This window comes from Schistocerca nitens, chromosome 1 (assembly GCF_023898315.1).
Source record: "Schistocerca nitens isolate TAMUIC-IGC-003100 chromosome 1, iqSchNite1.1, whole genome shotgun sequence".
NCBI lineage: Eukaryota > Metazoa > Arthropoda > Insecta > Orthoptera > Acrididae > Schistocerca > Schistocerca nitens.
In genome coordinates, this window is record NC_064614.1 from 979874650 (window position 1) to 979897975 (window position 23326).

General features: G+C 43.2%; 1 protein-coding gene across 2 annotated transcripts in view; it reads left to right on the forward strand.

The window, feature by feature from the left end:
- LOC126237688 (esterase FE4-like) overlaps positions 1–17806 on the forward strand; it is a 143707-nt gene extending 125901 nt beyond the window's left edge. For both annotated transcript variants that reach the window (XM_049947743.1, XM_049947742.1), the window contains exons 10-11: positions 16803–16932; positions 17322–17806. In XM_049947743.1, coding sequence (XP_049803700.1) covers positions 16803–16932; positions 17322–17475 — 284 coding nt within the window. In that variant the 3' untranslated portion in view covers positions 17476–17806. The remainder of the gene's footprint in view (positions 1–16802; positions 16933–17321) is intronic.
- The last annotated feature ends 5520 nt before the right edge of the window (positions 17807–23326 follow it).

The window sequence follows — 23326 nt, forward strand, 5'->3', positions numbered from 1 at the left end:
TTATATACACAAACTATGGGGAACTTGTGACTTGTGCTTTGTACCGAGTATCCACAGAGGCAGAAATGACTGGTAGCGATAGAAATTGTTTTGTGTTATACCATGATACGTTCAATAACTTCACATACATAAAATTGTTCAGTCAATTACAAACCCATAAATGGGCACATGTGTATATATGCCCATTTACAGGTTTGTAATTGATTAATTATTTATATTCAAAAATACCTCCAAAGTATAGAAGGAATTGTTGAGCATAAATAACTTCAATAAACATTTGATAACGCTTCTGCTACTATCTAACAGACATTTACGAGTAATAAGCAGATTAGCAAGGAATTTTATAGTTGAGTATTGGCGCGCCTTTCTATTCTAACTTTATATTCTTTAGAAGGAAGTGCACATCATTTGTCCTTCTACTATTGTATTGGTGAAAATCTCTATTACTCTGAAACTGCATTGGATTGTTGACACGACATTTAATGAGATAGTATATGTACTGCAATGCTGTGGTTAATATTCCTAATTGTTCAGTAACATGTACTTGTAATTACTTTGAATACCTCTTGCCTACGTGTGGAGTCAACACAGAATATTATCTCATAGTACATCTGTGAACGAATGAAAATATCTTAACTAAATTAATTTAATGTCCCCAAAGTTGACCATTATTCCTATGACGGAAGTAGCTGAAACTAAACGTTTCAGAAGGTTTGGTACACGGTTTTTCCAATTTCAGTTTTCATTAATAGGGCACCTGAAGTCTCAGAACTTTCTGTCCTATTTATTATTTTTCGTTGATAAACTACATTCATATGAGGTAGAGTATTTTTTGACAGAACAAGACTGAGTCAACTGTTTTCTGTTAATTTTCAAGATGGTTCATTTGTGCAAAACCAGTTGACAACTTGAGCAAAAATATTATGTACAACTTTCCAACGGATGCTCCTTTGATCAGCTTCACAATAATGCTTGTATATCTAGTAAAGGACTAATTTAACATAGAGCAAATACAGTAATGGGCCCATGCTCGAACTCTGTGGTACGCCCATTGTCATTTCTCCCCATAAAAAATGATTTTGTGTCCTTATTTGTATTACTCAGACAACCTGATGTAACTTTTAACCTCCTGTTTCTTAAGCAGGAACTAAACTAGGTATTTGCAGAATCATGTGTCCAATAAAAACTTATGGTCTGGAATAAAATATAATGACTGGCACAATCAAATGCATTTGATAAGCCACAGAAGATCTGAACTGGTGATATTTACCGTTTAAAATTTTTTTATTGCGTGCTCAGTGAAAATAAATACCGCTTCCTCGGTAGAGCAGCACTTTTGAATTCTCAACTTCGCTTCACTTAGTATCTCACGAGGCAACCTGTAGACGATGAGTGAGCGCTGCCCACTATTAATATGTTGTCTGCTGTGTTCGCTAGTAGATGTGGCACACAGTCAAACACACAGAGGCCTCAACTCGACAAGGCCAGCGTACAGTGTGTCACAATATAGTTATGGTCACACGTCATAGAGGGCACACATAACGCCTATATTTTGCTTCGGGAATAAGTTTTTCAAATAGTCCTCTACATCCGCAATAGATGTGGTTTGAAGTCACAGAGGGCGCCTATAACAGGGTCTGTATTGTGCTTCCGCCTGACGTCACGCAAATAGTTCGCAAATAAACATTCATCCACCAGTCGCGGATTTAAGGGGACGTACAGCTCCCTTGTAAGTCAGTTTCTGTATAATATGACAGTGTCACAGCATCCGCCGAGTGTCAGAGTGTGTGTCTCAACAGATAGTGCCAAGACTTACAAACTGGTTTGCGCTTTATTTTTTCCCATAATTATGGGGCGCCATTCGACTAACTGCGACAGTTGCTAGTATGTAGTACTTTGGCTAATTATAGATAGCAGAACATCACTAGAAGAATAATCCTTGCACAGTACAGCCCATTTCCCAATGGCTGATATCATATCAGTGGACGGCATGGAGAGCGATTATCAAGGACAACGTTGGATGACGTGGTTTATGTGGAAGGTGCGTGTAAACACTACGGATATTCACAGATGTTTGGTGACAGTGTGTGGAGAACGTGCACTGTCCCGAAAAGTGCTCTTGCAGCACGACAGTGCTCGTCCCCATATGAGTAGGAAAACCATGGCTGCCGTCGCTGAAATGGGATTCCAGGCACTGACACATGCACTGTAGTCTTCTTCTGATCAGCATCTATTCGGGGCTGTTGAGAAACCTCTGCACATATATCCTGTCGCAGAATTCCAGGAACAGTGAGCTGATATCCTGCTGTGGTTGTGACAGGGTCCGAGAAAGTGGTTCGAGAATGACTAATAAATATTAAAGGGCCCAAATCGAGAGTACCTGGAACCGCATTTCAACGAAGGCAGCCGTGGTTTTCCGACTTTTTTGGGGGCTAGCGTTGTCCTGTTCCAAGAGAACTTCTTGTGTCGGTGCACGATTTCCACATACTACCACCAATGGTCTGTGAATATCGGCTGGATTTACACCCTCCTTCCACAATCCGTAATCCAGCACTGTCCGTCATGATCGCACTCCATGCTGTCTATGAAAGCAGTTGGGAAACGGGCTGTACAGTGTAAGGGTTACACTTCAAGCGATATCCAGCCACCTACTGTTTGACCAAAGCACTACTACGTACTTGCATCTCTGCCTGTGAGTCCGCAGCTCGTGGTCGTGCGGTAGCGTTCTCGCTTCCCACGCCCGGGTTCCCGGGTTCGATTCCCGGCGGAGTCAGGGATTTTCTCTGCCTCGTGATGACTGGGTGTTGTGTGCTGTCCTTAGGTTAGTTAGGTTTAAGTAGTTTAAAGTTCTAGGGGACTGATGACCATAGATGTTAAGTGCTCAGAGCCATTTTTCTGGCTGTGAGTCAAATAGCGCTCCATGAATGACGTATAAATGTGGAACACATCTCGTACTATCACCGCGAGCAGGGCCAGATTGGACATACTACTGGCTTAGTTAGTCATTCTTCAGTGGAATCGGAAATTAGGCCAGTGTTCAAAGTTGTATTTGTGGTAATTATAACTTTTTATCACGCCTTATCATCCTCACTATCAATATAAAGATAAGTACTTGTAAATAAACTTTAATAAATTAAATGCATCTTAATCTGTGCTGCCTTAAATTTCTGTTCATACCTAATTATCCCTGTGACGAGACTGCGTGCTTAAACCTAGTAACTATTTTCTGCGCGCCGGCCGCTGTGACCGAGCGATTCTAGGCGCTTCAGTCTGGAACCACGCTGCTGCTCCGGTCGCAGGTTCGAATCCTGCCTCGGGCATGGATGTGTGTGATGTCCTTAGGTTAGTTAGGTTTAAGTAATTCTAAGTCTAGGGGACTGATCCCCCCATGAACCATGGACCTTGCCGTTGGTGGGGAGCCTTGCGTGCCTCAGCGATACAGATAGCCGTACCGTAGGTGTAACCACAACGGAGGGGTATCTGTTGAGAGGCCAGACAAACGTGTGGTTCCTGAAGAGGGGCAGCAGCCTTTTCAGTAGTTGCAGGGGCATCAGTCTGGATGGTTGACTGATCTGGCCTTGTAACACTAACCAAAACAGCCTTACTGTGCTGCTACTGCGAACGGCTGAAAGCAAGGGGAAACTACGGTCGTAATTTTTCCCTAGGGCATGCAGCTTTTCTGTATGGTTAAATGATGATGGCGTCCTCTTGGGTAAAACATTCCGGAGGTAAAATAGTCCCCCATTCGGATCTCCGGGCGGGGACTACTCAAGAGGAAGTCGTTATCAGGAGAAAGAAAACACGTTCTACGGATCGGAGCGTGGAATGTCAGATCCCTTAATCGGGCAGGTAGGTTAGAAAATTTAAAAAGGGAAATATATAAGTTAAAGTAGGATATAGTGGGAATTAGTGAAGTTCGGTGGCAAGAGGAACAAGACTTCTGGTCAGGTGACTACAGGGTTATAAACACAAAATCAAATAGGGGTAATGCAGGAGTAGGTTTAATAATGAATAGGAAAATAGGAATGCGGGTAAGCTACTACAAACAGCGTACTGAGCGCATTATTGTTGCCAAGATATATACGAAGCCCACGCCTACCACAGTAGTACAAGTTTGTATGCCTACTAGCTCTGCAGATGACGAAGAAATTGAAGAAATTATGATGAAATAAAATAAATTATTCAGATAGTGAAGGGAGATGAAAATTTAATAGTTATGGGTGACTGGAATTCGTCAGTAGAAAAAGGGTGAGAAGGAAACATAGTAGGCGAATATGGATTGGGGGTAAGAAACGAAAGAGGAAGCCGCCTGGTGGAATTTTGCACAGAGCACAACCTAATCATAGCTAACACTTGGTTCAAGAATCATAAAAGAAGATTGTATACATGGAAGAAACCTGGAGATACTGACAGGTTTCAGATAGATTATATAAGGGTAAGAAAGAGATTTAGGAACCAGGTTTTAAATTTTAAGACATTTCCAGGGGCAGACGTGGACTCTGACCACAATTTATTGGTTACGAACTGTAGATTAAAACTGAAGAAACTGCAAAAAGGTGGGAATTTAAGGAGATGGGACCTGGATAAACTGACTAAAACAGAGGTTGTACAGAGTTTCAGGGAGAGCATAAGGGAACAATTGGCAAGAATGGGGAAAGAAATACAGTAGAAGAAGAATGGGTAGCTTTGAGGAATGAAGTGGTGAAGGCAGCAGAGGATCAAGTAGGTAAAAAGACGAGGGCTAATAGAAATCCTTGGGTAACAGAAGAAATATTGAATTTAATTGATGAAAGTAGAAAATATAAAAATGCAGTAAATGAAGCAGGCAAAAAGGAATAAACGTCTCAAAAACGTCTCAAAAATGAGATCGACAAGAAGTGCAAAATGGCTAAGCAGGGATGGCTAGAGGACAAATGTAAGGATGTAGAGGCTTATCTCAATAGGGGTAAGATAGATACTGCCTACAGGAAAATTAAAGAGACTTTTGGAGAAAAGAGAACCACTTGTATGAATATCAAGAGCTCAGATGGAAACCCAGTTCTAAGCAAGGAAGGGAAAGCAGAAAGGTGAGGAGTATATAGAGGGTCTATACAAGGGCGATGTACTTGAGGACAATATTATGGAAATGGAAGTGGATGTAGATGAAGATGAAATGGGAGATATGATACTGCGTGAAGAGTTTGACAGAGCACTGAAAGACCTGAGTCGCAACAAAGCTCCGGGAGTAGACAACATTCCATTAGAACTACTGACAGCCTTGGGAGAGCCAGTCATGACAAAACTCTACCATCTGGTGAGCAAGATGTATGAGACAGGCGAAATACCCTCAGACTTCAAGAAGAATATAATAATTCCAATCCCAAAGAAAGCAGGTGTTGACAAATGTGAAAATTAACGAACTATCAGTTTATTAAGTCACGGCTGCAAAATACTAACGCGAATTCTTTACAGACGAATGGAAAAACTGGTAGAAGCCGACCTCGGGGAAGATCAGTTTGGATTCCGTAGAAATATCGGAACACGTGAGGCAATACTGACCCTAATACTTATCTTAGAAGCCAGATTAAGGAAAGGCAAACCTACGTTCTTCGCATTTGTAGACTTAGAGAAAGCTTTTGACAATGTTGACTGGAATACTCTCTTTCAAATTCTGAAGGTGGCAGGGGTAAAATACAGGGAGCGAAAAGCTATTTACAATTTGTACAGAAACCAGATGGCAGTTGTAAGAGTCGAGGGACATGAAAGGGAAGCAGTGGTTGGGAAGGGAGTGAGACAGGGTTGTAGCCTGTCCCCGATGTTATTCAATCTGTATATTGAGCAAGCAGTAAAGGAAACAAAAGAAAAATTCGGAGTAGGTATTAAAATCCACGGAGAAGAAATAAAAACTTTGAGGTTCGCCGATGACATTGTAATTCTGTCAGAGACAGCAAAGGACTTGGAAGAGCAGTTGAACGGAATGGATAGTGTCTTGAAAGGAGGATATAAGATGAACATCAACAAAAGCATAACAAGGATAATGGAATGTAGTCGAATTAAGTCGGGTGATGCTGAGGGAATTAGATTAGGAAATGAGACACTTAAAGTAGTAAAGGAGTTTTGCTATTTGGGGAGCAAAATAACTGATGATGGTCGAAGTAGAGAGGATATAAAATGTAGACTGGCAATGGCAAGGTAAGCATTTCTGAAGAAGAGAAATTTGTTAACATCGAGTATAGGTTTAAGTGTCAGGAAGTCGTTTCTGAAAATATTTGCATGGAGTGTAGCCATGTATGGAAGTGAAACATGGACGATAAATAGTTTGGACAAGAAGAGAATAGAAGCTTTTGAAATGTGGTGCTACAGAAGAATGTTGAAGATTAGATGGGTAGATCACATAATTAATGAGGAAGTATTGAATAGAATTGGGGAGAAGAGAAGTTTGTGGCACAACTTGACTAGAAGAAGGGATCGGTTGGTAGGACATGTTCTGAGGCATCAAGGGATCACCAGTTTAGTATTGGAGGGCAGCGTGGAGGGTAAAAATCGTAGAGGGAGACCAAGAGATGAATACCCTAAGCAGATTCTGAAGGATGTAGGTTGCAGTAGGTACTGGGAGATGAAGAAGCTTGCACAGGATAGAGTAGCATGGAGAGCTGCAGGAAACCAGTCTCAGGACTGAAGACCACAACAATAACAGCAACAGGGGACTGATGACCTCAGATGTTAAGTCCCATAGTGCTTAGAGCCATTTGAACCATTTATTTTCTGTGCTAGAGGTGAGTTCCTGTCCCCTTTATGTTGAACGCTAAGTGTACGTGGTAAGCACAACCTTCTCATAATGCCTGTTTACCTTCTCGTGCTGGACAACAAATGGTTCAAATGGCTCTGAGCACTATGGGACTTAACATCTGTGGTCATCAGTCCCCTAGAACTTAGAACTACTTAAACCTAACTAACCTAAGGACACCACACACATCCATGCCCGAGGCAGGATTCGAACCTGCGACCGTAGCAGCCGCGCGGTTCCGGACTGAGCGCCTAGAACCGCTAGACCACCGCGGCCGACGCTGGACAACAGAGGACTGAATTACTTTACGCATACTACAACAGGCACTTTACCCAACACCTATACCGAACTTCATGTCACGAACACGTGCCTTTTATAAGAGGCGATCAAAACGTTTCCATTCGATGGCCTCACTTATTCCTTGGCTACAAGTCGATGCTTCGTTCCCACATCGCCGGCCTCGGTGGTCTAGCGGTTCTAGGCGCTCAGTCCGGAACCGCGCGACTGCTACGGTCGCAGGTTCGAATCCTGCCTCGGGCATGGATGTGTGTGATGTCCTTAGGTTAGTTAGGTTTAAGTAGTTCTAAGTTCTAGGGTACTGATGACCACAGCTGTTACGTCCCATAGTGCTCAGAGCCATTTGAACCATTTTTTCGTTCCCACATCAAGCTCGCGGTTGCACTTACGCTGCAGCAACGGTCTTAAACGGGAAAATTTTGATCACCCCTTACGTGTTCCCAAAGACTGAAACCTAATAGACGTAAATCTGGGGATCGTGGCGGTCACTCCACCAGACCTCTATGACTTAGTCTGTCTCCCAGGTGGAAACTGGATATGCAGTTACGCACTGACTGCTATTCGTGAAGAGGAGTGTTGAAAGAAAGTTGGAAATTTCTCATCTTCAGTTGGCAGCGATGGCGCCACATACTAGTCTGACTTCAGATAACGGGGTGCTGTTAGAATAGTCTGAATGCAGCGGAGTCCAGAAGTGTGAGAATCCCGTATTCCACAACAAACCACCACTTTCGATGTGCCATCGAATTCGATGGATGCTTCCAGTGAGGTGTGGCATCTGGCCAGTATCTGTGATTTTGTATATTTACGTATAGTTACATAGAAATTAGCTTCATCCATAAACAGTACCTTACAGTGGGAATGACATTTTTCGTCCAGCTTGAATGTCACCCGTACTGAAGACTGAATACCGATCTGCGTCGTCCTCAGTAAGATGTAACACCTGCATTTTGTAACGGTGTCATTAATGGACGACTATAATTCTGATTTTTCACAACTGGTGATTGATCGTATGTAATTATGATCATTACATGACATAGCTTAGTGTGGGCTGGGATGCTTTGCTGAGGAAGGATGTTGTGCAGCTGAAGACAGACCGACGATGGTTACAATGGCTTCTTTGTCGAGGCTTGTTTACAATCATTAGTTGGTGGCGCAGTGAATACGATCACGTTTCCCCTGTGCGGCGACCTGCTGACTGCGCGCCTCGGCTGCAGACGTCGCTCTTGCGTCGCCGTGCTCCCGGTGACGGTGTGTCCGGCGGCTGTTGCTGCGAGGACGTCAGGCTGTGTCACGCTCAAGAGCTCTGGGCACAGTGCTCTTCTGTCTGCAACCAGGCGATGGTAGAGAGGGCTGGATCCTCTCGTCGTGCTCCCGTGACGGCGGCCAACTGTGAGAGTGCTCGTGGGGCCCATATGCTCAGATGACAAACAGCGACTCGTGTCCCTGCTAAGGCAGAAGCGTCTGCGTCATCGGTGCGGCGAGGAGTAGCGCAGGTTCGATGGCACATTACTGCCCAGCTGTTCCATCATGACGAGTTAGTTCGTGCGTCTTTAAATACTGCTTCACTGTGTTGATGTCACGGCAAAGTCAGCGTTAGTGGGTCGCGCAGAGGGTTCTGGCCCGGGGCCAACGACCTGCGAGGGCTATTCGGAAAGTAAGGCCCGATCGGTCACGAGATGGATACTACACTGAAAATCAGAAATGTTATATGCAACAGCTCGCTACACCTTCCAGCTACCTCTCTACACAGTCGCCGCTCCGACTGAAGACATTTGTCCTAGCGTTGTACGAACTTTCCAAATACGCTCGTCATAGAAGGCAGCCACCTGTGCTTTCCACCACTTCTCTACGCTGATCTGCAGTTCGCTGTCTGTGCCAAAATGTTGTCTACATGGTTCAAATGGTTAAAATGGCTCTGAGCACTATGGGACTTAACGTCTGAAGTCATCAGTCCCCTAGAACTACGTAAACCTAACTAACCTAAGGACATCACACACATCCACGCGGCTCCAGACTGAAGCGCCTAGAACCGCTCGGCCACAGCGGCCGACGTTGTCTACATAGACAGCGGTTCATGTGCACAGAGATGAACATCAGACGGAGTCAAGTTCGGACTATATGGCGGGTGATCAAACACTTCCCATTGAAAACGCAGTAGGAGCATCCTAATTGCCTCTATAATGTGCTACCGAGAACTGCCATGAAGAAGGAAATGCATGACAGACACATTATGTCGTGACATTGAACGACATCATGCGAAACTTGCAGCGAACACCCATACTTGGTGGGAGACACTACCCTGAGGTGACAAAAGTCACGGGATACCTCCCAGTATACCGTGTCGACCACCTTTTGCCCGGCGCAATGCAACATCTTGACGTGGCATGGACTCAACAAGTCGGTGCAAGTCTCCTGCAGAAATATTGAGCCATGCCGCCTCACAGCCGTCCATAATTGGGAAAGTGTTGCCAGTGCAGGATTTTGTGCATGAATTGACGTCTCCAGTATTTCTAATAAATGTTCGATGAGATTCATGTCGGGCGATCTGTGTGGCCAGATCATTCACTCGAACTATCCAGAATGTTCTTCAAACCCAGTGACATGGCTCACTATCCTTCTTAAAAATTCCATCGTTGTTTGGGAACATGAAATCCAAGAATGGCTGCAAATGGTCTTCAAGTAGCTGAACATAACGATTTCCAGTCAATTATCGGTTCAATTGGACCAGAGAACCCAGTCCATTCCATTTAAACCAGTATGGAGCCGTCACCAGCTTGCACAGCGTGTTGTTGAAACTTCGGCCCATGGCTTCGAGGGGTCTGCACCACACTTTAACGCTACCGCCAACTCTTACCAATTGAAATCGGGATTCATGCTTTTCCAGTCATCTAGGGTCTAGCCGATATAGTGACGAGCCCAGGAGAGAGGCTGCAGACGAGGCCGAGCTGTTAGCAAAGGCACTCGCGACGCTTGTCTCCTGCTGTAACACATTAATGTCAAATTTTTCTGTACTGTTCTAACGAATACATTCGTCGTACGTCACACACAGTGATTTTTGCGGTTATTTCATGTAGTGTTGCTTGTTTCGTAGCATTGACAACTCTATGCTAACGCCACTCCTCTCGGTCATTAACTGAAGGCCGTCGGGCTCTGCGTTGTCTGTGGTGAGAGGTAATTCCCGAAATGTCGTTTCTTGGCATACTTTTGACATGTGATTTGGAATACTGAATTCCGTAACGATTTCTGAAATGGAATGTCCCACGCATCTAGCTCCAACTACCATTCCGCACTAATAATCTGTCAAATCCTGTTGTGCTCACATAATCACGTCGGAAACCGTTTCACACGAATCAGCTGACTCGCCAATGAACTTCCCTTTCATACCTTGCGTACGTCATACGAGGGTCGTTCAATAAGTAATGCCCCACATTTATTTTCTCAGAACATATTTATTGTTAAGAGTCAGAATTTGGTGACAACATACATCAAAATGTCTTGTCCATCTCTTATTTTTCTACGTAGTTTCCATTACGTTCTATGGCTGTACATTGTGGAAGAGCATGTATTCCCTGCTGGTAGAAACTCTTGTCCTATAGGAGTAGTCATGTTTTCACTGCATGACTGACACTCTCGTCATCTTCAAAGTGTGTCCCCCATAGAGAATCTTTAAGTGACCCAAAGAGATGGAAGTCCGAGGGCGCCAGGTCTGGACTGTAGGGTGATTGGGGCAATGATGTCCGACCCAATTTGGTGATGTGTTCCTGGGTCCTCAGACTTTTGTGTGGGCGTGCATTATCGCGTTGGAGCAACATTTATGCTAGATTCTTGTCCTATCGAACACGTCGGAAACAGTTCTTGAGTTTATTCAGGGTCTTCACGTATGCCTCTGAGTTGATGGTTGACCCTCTTGCCATCACATCCACGATAATGACGCCATCACAATCCCAGAAGACTGTTACCATGATTTTTGTGGCAGAAAAATGGTGAGTGGGGATGATGCCGCTCCATGGACTGGATGTAATGGCCGTTCTTTGAATGTTATGGTCCGCTATGAACATTCGTAGATCCCATCGTGAGCACCTCTTTGAATATCCGAGAGACTCGATCATGGCTGACGCACTTCCAATGCTGACCGACAACTGTAGAGCCAATTGTCGAGTTGTGATGCGCCGGTCGGCACGGATAACGGCATCCGCACGATTCAGCATGTCTGGAGCAGTGGCTGTGACAGGACGTCCCGAGCGTGGCTGATCATGGAGCTATGTTTCTGCATTTCCTGAGGCTGTAACTTTCTTTACCCATCGCCAAGCTGCACTCCTGTCAACTGCGGCATCGCCATACACTGCACACAAACGTTTATGGATGTTCACCACGCTTTCTTTTTCTACACTCTAGAATTCAAGAAGAATACGCTGCTTGTAACGTGAGTCGTATGTAGACGCTATTTTGACGCTGTAACACGGCTCTGCCATTTGCCAGAACGGTTCGAAACTTCACCGGCGCATAGAACTAACATCACATGTGAAGCACCATCAAGGACGTTTGCCTGTGCATATTAATGGCTTTTTAAAAGAAATATGAGGCATTACTTATCGAACGACCTCCGTCCTACAGGCATCTGTATAACTTTATATCCCTGTTCCATTACTTTTGTCACATTATTGTATTGCCTTAGGCATCTTTACGTGCTCACTATGTGCTCAGGACTGAAACGAGTGACGTGAGGCGATCAACAGGCGGACTAGACACACTACCCAAAAAAGCTTCATCGGATTTCTACTGTCGTTTCCCGAGCTATCGGAGCTTACATCCCGAACAGCCCTTGTAGTTGTCGTAATCGGGCTGCACAGCCTCCCTGAACGCTCACGCCACTAGTAATCTGTCCGCACAGGGGCAGATGCGGAGCTGCTGAATACGCAGTCCACTTCCCCGTGCCCGTCTCGTCTGTGACCTGATTCTACCCTGGCACTGAATTGCAGGTTGCCGTCGGCTGCCAAGCGGTGTGGATGGAGGTGTTCATGTCCTCACCGCGGCGTGTGCCTTGCGGTTGTTTACTTGACAGAGATATTCGCGCGTGCTACGATTAACGACAGAATGGCCAATTCTTACCGTAAAACGACACTGAAGTTCACCTTTTCGAACGATTATGCGAGACCAAAAGCACTCGCCATTGAGCAATTCCTACGTGACGAAGTGAAGATATCCGTGAAGACATGATCGAAATACACCTGTTCACCGCTAATAGCTTGGTTTACGTCAAACTGCCAACGACGCAGCTTGTGACAAGATCTTGGGACGGACGAAAGATGGCATCAAATTCCGGCATTCGGGCGGCTACAAAGGACCAGTAATTGTTGAACATACCGTGTAACGCCGGAAATGCATATCCTCCTATTTCCATCTATTGTACCATAATTTTTTCCTTATTTTGTTACCTGAAGATATAACATTTCTGTGTCTTTATATATTGTAATTGTTTTAATATTTGTATATATATATATATATATATATATATATATATATATATATATATATATATTTATGCATTTATGTCGATGTATAATTGGTTTGTTTTGTAAATATTATTTGTATTTTACGCTGGGTCTTGCCTAGGGAAAACTATGCTATCGAACGAATACATCGATAGGTCGTGTGAAGAACGAAAATGTGTAGGATCTTTGGTAGTGTTAACTATGCCGCGTGGAGCGCGGGCAGCGAGAGGGAGTCTGGTTGGAGTAGTGCGATTGAGCAGGTGTGTTGTGTGACGCTCCCGCAAGTTGCCGGGCTTTTGGGGTTTGGCAGCATGTAACTGCGATCGACTGGCTATGGTAGTTTCTAGCACGGTGTCGCGGACGGGAAGCATTAGCTGGCACACATCAAGAGCCCGTTTCGCCTGGTGACCGTGTCGAGAAGAAGGCGCGCCAGCATCCAGCTTCTGCAACAGCGACGGCCGACAATGAGTGACTGTCGGCACCTCCTCGATCGGCGACTTCAAACCTTCAATCAACCAACAAGGAAGACTAAAAGCACGTAAAGTTTCAGAACTGTATGGCAGACCTCAGCTTTTCAAACCTGATCAAATCACAAAATTACAGCAACGTAGCATGAACCTTTGTTGCTCATTGTCCCAATTGCATTGCCAAGCAGGGTCCCTTCCTTTTCCGAAATGAACCCGAGTGTCGTTGAAATTCAAACGCCAGCATTAAAGCATTATAATTCGATTTCACTGCTTTAATTTCAAAGTTCAGTTAAAGTATTCATAGCTGGCTACAATATTTAGATTACATAAGCACAAATTAAGAGTGCGAGTTTTGTTACCGTATGGCTTACCTGTGACTGCAGCTCAGCTTGGTACGTACAAAATTTTACTATTGTTAATTGTTCAGAATCATTTAATTCAAGTTCAAAGTTAAATCTCTTATTTCTAAATTGCATAGAGTCAAGTTGCTTTTGAAATGATTGTTGAGGTAGTCCAAGACTAACCGTATTTTACTGAATTTCGATGTGCTTCAGAAAGAAAGCTCACTATTAACTTAGGTCACTAAATTAACTTTCGATTTTCCGGTTTTATTAATTCTTTTGCTAAATTAAGTCAGAGTGTAGCGAAATTTATTACTTCTGACAAACTTTCAGTTTTCACACTACACGTATCAACCTTAAGTTGCCACGCTTCTAGTGCTAATTATATGTGTAACAACCTTTCTTTTTCAGTTACTATAGTAATTGTCCTTAGGACTGGCGACCGTAATTTCCCCCAAATCTCAAATATCTAATTACCGCTAGTTAATTGTTAACGTAACGGCCGCACATTTACTTTCTTTATTAACTTTACCCCTTTTCAAAATTAATTTCCACCAGTTTCATTTGCATTTTTCCTTTCATTTAGATGTAACCCTTTCCTTCCTCTTTACCGACAGATTAACTTCGGTGACGATTGCTTTCCCAAATTTCCATTAGGTACACGCGGTTTAATTTTTCACTGTCATTAAGGTCGATAAGTGAGGGGGAGGTTACAACCGGGCTAGGATTATTCACGATCCGCATCTTCAAACTTCCCCCGACAGAAGACGTGATTGCGTCACTGCGTCCTTATGGAACAGTACTCGGGAATGTAGCAGAGAAATGGTCGCAGTTCACTACATATCCAATTTTGAATGGGGTGCGGTCAGTTACGCATTGAGCTGTTTGTGTCTGCCCACTCGTGTAATATAGGGTGCCTAGGATGCGGTTTTCTCGGATCGTTACACAACAATTCAAGCAAATCGTATTAATGGAGTTTATTACAATAAGTTAAATCGACAATATTTAACTTTGCGTGTTCACAAAGGTGTGTAGTAAGCAATTGGCGACATGCAAATAATCAATGTCCATCGGTAAAGACAATTTTAATGCGAGCAGAGCAATGCAGTTCATAAGTCACTGCTGTAGCATTTGTATGACGGCTCGTATTCCACTCCGGCTGCGGCACGGCGGCGCGGCGCTTATATTCTTTTCGTGTAGATGCCGTTTCTTTCTTGGCGTCGTCCTAGTCAGCGTACTATTGGCTGACGTCGTCAGACAGCGCTCTCTGTTCTTCCGTTCTTGATCGTCGTGCCGGCAGTTGTCGTTACGACGGAACAGAGCTAAAGAAATATGTCCCATCCTACACCTTCATTGACGGTTGCCAGGCTATATTCACACAGTCACCCCAGACCATAACTCCAGATGTAAGTCCAGTGTGTATGGCACGCAGACAGATTGGGTACAGGTCCTCAACTGGCCTCCTTCTAACCAACACACGGCTATCATTAGCACCGAGACAGAACCAGCTTTGCCGGCCATGGTGGCCGAGCGGTTCTAGGCGCTTCAGTCCGGAACCGTGCGACTGCTACGGTCGCAGGTTCGAATCCTGCCTCGGGCATGGATGTGTGTGATGTCCTTAGGTTAGTTAGGTTTAAGTAGTTCTAAGTTCTAGGGGACTGATGACCTCAGAAGTTAAGTCCCATAGTGCTCAGAGCTATTTGAACCAGAACCAGCTTTCATCAGTTTAATAGCGCCCTGTATAACAAATTACTTGTTGCTGACAGATCAACAAAATGTCGTTAACGTGCAGTTATTAATAAAGTATACTGCATTTCAATGGTATAGTAATATATATACCATTGAAATGCAGTGTGTCAGCCAGTTGGTAACTGTTAGACAACAAACTCTGGTATATTCCAGAGAATAATAGAAGACTGAAATTAGTAAGGGCAGGCTTCAGTAAAGAATTGCATGCTTTAAAAGGCTCCTGTTGATGCACAGTTTAAAAAATAGAGGACATTTAGTAATTCGCTTACTCAAAAGCCATTCTTTACATCGTTGAAGCGTATTATAAACCAGAAATTCTTTGTTAATTATGAGTGAAACCGATGTAACTTTAGAGTTTTTTCATCAAGAATGAAATCAAAATGCTCAAACAGAAGGCACGCACGCTTTTACCTATAATAGAGTTACTCTTTTGTAGGTAGTTGACATTTATTAAATGGCAAAATAAGAACACTTTTATCAGCTTTGCGTGACAAAGAATTTAGCAGTTTTTTGCTAGACTAAAGAAACAGATACATATACTTCTGATTTTATCTCATTTTTAGGCATATGAGTAAGTACAAACATACCAGTACAATGTAGAATCATCAAATCTATATTAGTGTTCAGATGTAGTCCGTAAATAATATAATATTATTAATATTAATAATATTCACACCATATATAATAGATTATACGACATGTTGTAATTTATTTTGGGTCATCACTCATCAATTTTCTGGCTGGTTTGATGCGCCCCGCCACGAATTCCTCTCCTGTGCCAACCTCTTCATCTCAGAGTAGCACTTACAACCTATGTCCTCAGTTATTTGCTGTATGTATTTCAATCTCTGTCTTCCTCTACATTTTTTACCCTCTACAGCTCCCTCTAGTACCATGGAAGTCATTCCCTGATGTCTTAACAGGTGTCCTATCGTCCTGTCCCTTCTCCTTATCAGTGTTTTCCATATATTCCTTTCCTCTCCGATTCTGCGCAGAACCTTCTCATTCCTTACATTATCAGTCCACTTAATTTTCAACATTCGTCTGTAGCACCACATCTCAAATGTTTCGATTCTCTTCTGTTCCGATTTTCCCACAGTCCATTTTTCACTACCATACAGTGCTGTACTCCAGACGCACATTCTCAGAAATTTCTTCCTCTAATAAGGCCTAGTAGACTTCTCATGGCCGGAAATGCCCTTTTTGCCACTGCTAGTCTGTTTTTGATGCCCTCCTTACTCCGTCTGTCATTTGTTATTTTACTGCCTAGGTAGCAGAATTCATTAACTTCAACTACTTCGTGACCATTAATTTTGATGTTAAATTTCTTGCTGGTCTCATCTGTGCAACATCTCATTATTTTAGCCTTTCTTCGATTTACTCTCAGTCCATACTCTGTACTTATTAGATTGTTCATTCCATTCAGCAGATCATGTAATTCTTCTTCACTTTCACTCGGGATAGCAATGCCATCCGCGACTCGTACATTGATATCCTTTCACCTTTACTTTTAATTCCACTCCTAATCCTTTCTTTTATTTCCATCATTGCTTCTTCGATGTACAAATTGAACAGTAGGGGCGAAAGACTACATCCCTGTCTTACATCCTTTACATAATGTACGTAATATTTATATCGATGGATTAGGAAAATTTGGAATATAAATTCACTTCGTTGATTTCGTTGATAGGTGCCAATCACAGCAACGATATAAATTACATGTTCGTTGGAAGAGGCGCTGAGACACTGGAAGACGGATCTGAAGCCGCTCTTGTCAGAAGCAGACTCATTGCAATGTGGACAAACTTCGCTAAATACGGGTAAGAGCCCAATTATGCTGTATGTCGCTTTATATTACACTTTGATACTGAACAAATCCAAGTATAGCACTGGAACGGCGTTTATCTAGTTAATAAATTGTTTTGTGTTACGGTTTCCCATGGAAACATGTACATACTTCGTGCTGATTGACAATATCTCTACTAAATATTATGTAATTCTTATGGCTCTTTAAATCAATAAGAGAGCAAATCTCAGTACAGTGCACAATGCATTCCTATAGTTCATAAAAATGTAGTAAAAAATCTTACCAAGAAACACAAAAATGAAGTGAATTCTACTAAATACGCAAATCAAAATAACAGACAACAAAGTATTAATGAATTTTTCGGGTCTTATATGTTAATAACGAATTTATTGCTTGTTTCAGGAACCCAACACCTAATGTGGACTCTGTAGTTACTCAAAACTGGACTCGATACACCACAGAAGAGGCACCTTATTTGAACATCGATGCGAATTTAACTCTTCGGCACAAGTTAAAACAAAGTGAATATGCATTTTGGCACAGTCTTTTGCCGTAGGCCTACAATGTGAAGCATTTAAAGTTGGAATTTCTTCCCTCTTGTTATCTACCAAATGACTGTCCACTTTCGTTTATCTACCCGTCACTCCGCCGAAATGCAGCTCACAGCCTTAACAACAGTTCCAGTGAATCGTACCCATTGAGACAAAACATTAGTTTAATGTTTACGTAGAACTTCCTGAGAGTCTCTCTGTGCTGCTGCTCCATTCTAATTTTGATTTCATCAGCACACACTGTGTTTTTCTCCCTGCTTCAATGAAACTTAACTATGAGCTCCAGTTGCAGAAGAAGATTTTTGTTCATATATTAAATGTCAGTAAAATAATGTATATGGAAAAATATATACTTTGTATTTAAATAATCGTTACTTGTGAGATATAAGATGACTATTAAAAAGTATGTAAGTGATTAGCGTTGCAATTCCTTGTGACAAGTCTAGCACCACCAGAGTGCATTAGTGTTGTTCATTTTTATTTTTGTTGCCAGGCCTGGTAGGATATATAAGGGACGTGAACAGCACAAATGCACCCATCCCCCATGCAGATCCTCTACAACCTGATTCCTTTCCCCCATCTGCTCCTATTCCTCCAACATATCCGCATACTCTACACCTCCCGCTGCCTTGATCCCCCTTATCCCCTGGTTGTTCCTTTCCTCTCCAACCACCACCCTCTGCTGCGCCTTCACTGTTGTGTCCCCCCTGCCCTCCATCTCTTCACCATTCATCTCCTTTCCCAAGGTGGCTTCTGTCAACTCCCCCTCCTGGATGATGCCCTCTCTCCCTCCTATTAACACTGATCCTCACCCCCATCCTTTCCTTTGTCCTTTTCCCGGGCTCCCTCTTCCCCTCCCCCTCCCCCCCCCTTTATCCTGTTTTTGCCCTGCCTACCCTCTCTCTGCCTCCCTTCTCTCCCCCGAGTCCTTTTGCATTTCCTTCCTCTGCCTTTCCCCACTCCCTCTTGCGTCTGCCCTGCTCCCCCCTACTGAGTCCTCTCCTTTCGTTGGTCCCGCCTTTCGTTTTTCCTGTCCTCCCCCCCCTTATTTTTCCCCTCATCTGTCCAGGTCCCGGTCCCCCCCCCCCCCCCCTGCCCTTGCCTGTGGTGTGTCATCTTCATGCCAACTTTTTAGTGCAGTGTTCCCAGTGATTGTTAAGCGTTGTGCATCTTTTCCGAAGTGTTGCGAATGAACATCATGCTGTCGAAGGGTGTGATTTTTCTATCTCCTGCGAACAGAATCCAGACCGTCGCCGTGTTTTTTAATTGTCTGCCTACTATTTTCCCTGTCTGATTCCTGTGTATTTTATTATGATCGCCCACCATTTGTCTTATGTTTTAACTTTCCACAATTTTCCACCGTTTTACATTTTATGTCACTGTTTTATCGCCTGTTTTTATTGTTTCTTATCTTCTTATGTTTTAAAAATTCTCTAGGCTGAAGAGCGGTGTACTAAGCTGCTGCCAGCCCGCCCCCTTCAGGGGATATCGAAATCCAATAAAGGAAAAAAAAACACAATTGCAAAGGGCACAGAGATGCCACATACTCGTGTGCGACAGCATTTCAGCACATTCTGGGTCTTTATTTGACCGAATGGTCGAATCGAGCTATATCCAGAGTTTCGCGGGATTCATATTGACAGTTGTCAACATGGGGACAGGCAGGCACACTCGTCGTCATAGTTCCAACCGACCACGTCTGACCACCAGGAGGGAGAATCGCCGCATTGTGCACCTAACACACCTTAACGTCTTCACGTTTACGCCTGTCAACCGAGGAAAAGTGATGGGTTCCCTGCAACAGTCTGTGTCATCATGCACCATTGGTCAGAGGTTAGCAGTAGCCGGACTAGGCAGTTACCGTCGATGTTGTGAGATAACGAGCATTTAGCTCTCATTTAAGTAAATGGTCGAAAGAGTCAGCCTTCAGGAATTGACAAACGAACCCTGTCGTCCAGGACTGTGTGCCACAAAGAGCGCAGCTTCGCCACGAGATGGAGAAATTCACAGGCGTCTACTATGCTGAATGAGGGCTATGTGCAGTAGTGTGCGAGAGAGACAGACGAGACACTACGTCATGGGGAAACTCCGTAGAAGCTGCTTGTGGACAGGGAGACATAGCAGTGTTCAATATGACCTAAGATCAGCCATAAAGGGAAACATTCATGAACATTATTTAATTCTGTGGTAATTCAGGGAATTAAGCCATAGTGATTTTATTCTACCATCCTTCATAAAACTGCGTGGTGATCCCAATAGAACTTGAATATTGATCATGTCTATAATTGTTTATGATTTACTGTGAAAGTGAAATTAACAAGTTTTGTAACAAAGACCTGAATGCTAAAATCTGAAAGCTTTGGTCGATCTTAACGATCGACATTTCATATAGAAGCGCATCATTAGAATGACAAATATTGTAAATAACAACTCTGTAACTTTATTTGTGTAAAATATATAGTAAATTTAAATCATCAGTATTTTCAGGTAAGCATCAGACATCATTTTCTCAATACAAAACACAAAGAACGATGGCAGTATGACACCTTATTGAATCATTAAGTAATAAAATATTTGTTGTAAAGTTTAGTGCATAATAGTTACTTTTGTTCTTTATTTATTTATCAGAAAGCACATTGGTGCAAGGCTACTGGTCATGACATTCAAAGCTAAGAAGGAAACTGTGTTGGTTTTATGTAAAAGAATTTAACGTTTATTATGTAATGGATGGCTGGCTCTGAGCACTATGGGACTTAACATCTATGGTCATCAGTCCCCTAGAACTTAGAACTACTTAAACCTAACTAACCTAAGGACATCACACAACACCCAGCCATCACGAGGCAGAGAAAATCCCTGACCCCGCCGGGAATCGAACCCGGGAACCCGGGCGTGGGAAGCGAGAACGCTACCGCACGACCACGAGATGCGGGCTATTATGTAATGGATATCATTGTTACTTTATTTAGAACGTGAAAGTGGTCAAGCTTTGATTATTTAAATATGTTAAAATGTAAAATAATGTAGAATAAGATGTAGACAATCAGATGGACAGCTTCAGGAAAGGGAACTGCCCTAGTCAGTTGAGTGAAGATGTTTGGCGCGCGGGAAACGCGGCCGGGGACGGGCAGAGGGACAGTGCTGGTGGAGATGCGAAAGCGGACGGTCGGTCTTTAGGTAGGTAGGAAGTGAAATGACTTCGAAAATTTCGCGTTGTGTGGTATCACGGGACTTAGCGGTGAACAGCCACGCACCAGGTGTGAACTCTTAACTTTCCGCGTAGTTAATGAGGTGGAGTATTGGACTTGTAATTCGCGATGAGATTGTGAATGTTCGAATTGTGTCAAATGGATATGCGCTCGAGTGTAATAGCAATTCTAAATGTGACCACTTTCGCTATTAGTTTGCTTTCTGAATCATTAATTTGGCTCCCGATATTATTATTACTGTTGTTATGTGTTATATTAATATTGTATGTTTCATACAATTTCGCAAACTTAGCATTAGCCAGACAATTTAACCAAAGGGTCACAAGTGTCTAATTTAGGGGTGTAATACGACACATGCGGTTCAACCCCTAGACGAGTTTGAGGCAAGACGTTTCGACGAAGAGGAACCGCATACGAGCCCGAACATCTTTGGGATGATAGCTCACAACTGGGTGCTCGTCCGGGATAGGAACTAGGAAAGTGTTAGTTGAGAGATAAGAATCTTGCAAAGTGTTGGAACGGATTTGATTTTGGAAAGTGTTAGTTGCGGAATATGAACTCTGGAAAGTTTTAGAAATGGTTTTGAATACTGCAAAGTGTTTCCAAAAGTAATATCTGAACTTCGATAGGCAGGACCTCTCGCAAAAGTTAAATGTGAGATCGATTCAGGACTGAATATTAGGTTTCTTTAAGAGTTGTGAAATTACAATTGTAATTCTCACAGTTAACGACATTCTGTGATCTAGGTCTCACTTCTGCGGCACTAAGTTCTTCAGCAGAATGAGCTTTATGTTATTGTGCTAATTACGGTATGGAAAAAATGCAACAAAGACGAGGTCCCCTAGAACACTGAAGATATTTGCACATGTGTGTAGTCAACAATGATTGCCAGCTGCCACAACACTTAACTGAATTCATGCGGCAGGCAACCCAACTCTAAGTGCACTTCAGGCTCGTTCAGTAAGTCGTTTGGAGACGGACGGAAACGTCAAATTAACGTCGCTTTCCGAGTCGTATTCAATCCAAAATAAGGTGTTATTAAGGTAGTCGAGCGTTGTAGCAATTACACTTTGATAATTCCCATATGAGTATTCTGATAGCCAAAAGAACCCGTTAGTGTGAAACTATAGGGAACTACATTAATATGAAACTGCAAGAACTCTGGACAATACGTAGACTCTTCTCTTCGCTGGGTAATCTCTTACTGTTATTTAGGATTCTCTATATCCTGCAAATAGAATTTCACTTTCATGAGGCGCTTTCCACTATTCTTGACAAACATCAGCAACGTGTAATCACTGCGAGTAACAACTGTGTGTTGTCAATGGATGTGGTGGTGTTATGTTGTCAAACTACTTACAGTAACGTTACATAATCTAGCGCTGGCTACCTAAGTGAAGATAGTGTGGTGGCGTCGTCGCTTCTCTTTATTTGACATCAGCTTGAGTAATCTGATTTAATGAACATAGTACTCCATTCACGAGCTACTAATGATACAGTGCGACTACAGAGATCATCGTGTCGGTATTACATTAATTCTGCAGTGAATTGCTTGTCAAATATTACCGTCAGCTATGCAGCTGAAATGACTTACTACACAGGTACTCTATGTTGGACTTGGTTAAGTGATCAGCTCGCTGCAATCCTGCTTCTACTGTTCGTAAATACTTGTATGCTGACCATTCGTTCTTTGACTACATATGCGCTACAATATGATTCGCATGTATATGACATCGGTTAGCGCAACCACAAACCAATGACTACGGAATGGATGCCGTTGAAGTCCCTTTACATTGATGGCAAGACAAATGTTCGCAAATCACCTGTATTGCCTCAAAAAACAATTTCATTTTAAATATCGAAGGAAAGACGTCCACACTGTCACAGGCCGTTGAAATACAGCAAAGACGGCAGATGAAATATGTGACCGACCGAGGTTCGAACCTGGATCTCCTGCTTACTAACCATACGCGGTGACCATTGCACTATATGGACAACCTATATGGCTAACCTGCCTGCTGGATCTATCGACACATGCTTCTCGCCAGAAGCAAATTCCCATCTTTGGCGCATACCACATAAGTGGTAAACCCCCCCCACCCCCCCCCCCCCGTCTCCTCCCCCCCCCCCCCCCGCCCCGGTCCATTATTCCATTCACTAGCAGCCACACTGTATTCCCGCGAGGGTTCGGAGACGATGACGTGAGTCTAGCACTGAAAACTTTCGATGGCCCGTCGAGACCTCAATAATTATACAGGATATTTAAGGAGGAATAGTAAATATTGTATGAGGTGGTAGTACAGACAGATTGCAGGAAAAAATGCCTTATAACACGTGTCCAATTTTTATTGAGTACATACAGCTGGGTTCAATGCATTTTCATTTCGTTTGTTGCTCCTTACAGGACTCCGTTGTCTACACTTCCTTGAAAATGAGCTTCCAGCATTATCAGAAGAGGCTCCTTTGGCTACAAGAATGCGTTTGTTCCTCCAGCTTGGCAGGGCTCCTGCACATTCTAGTCGTCAGGTGACACATCATCCAAACCTAACATTTCCTGGAAGATGGATCAATCAATGGGCGCATTTCTTGGCCACCAAGGTCTGCGGACCTTATCTCTTTTGATTTTTGCTTGTGGGAATGGTTGAAA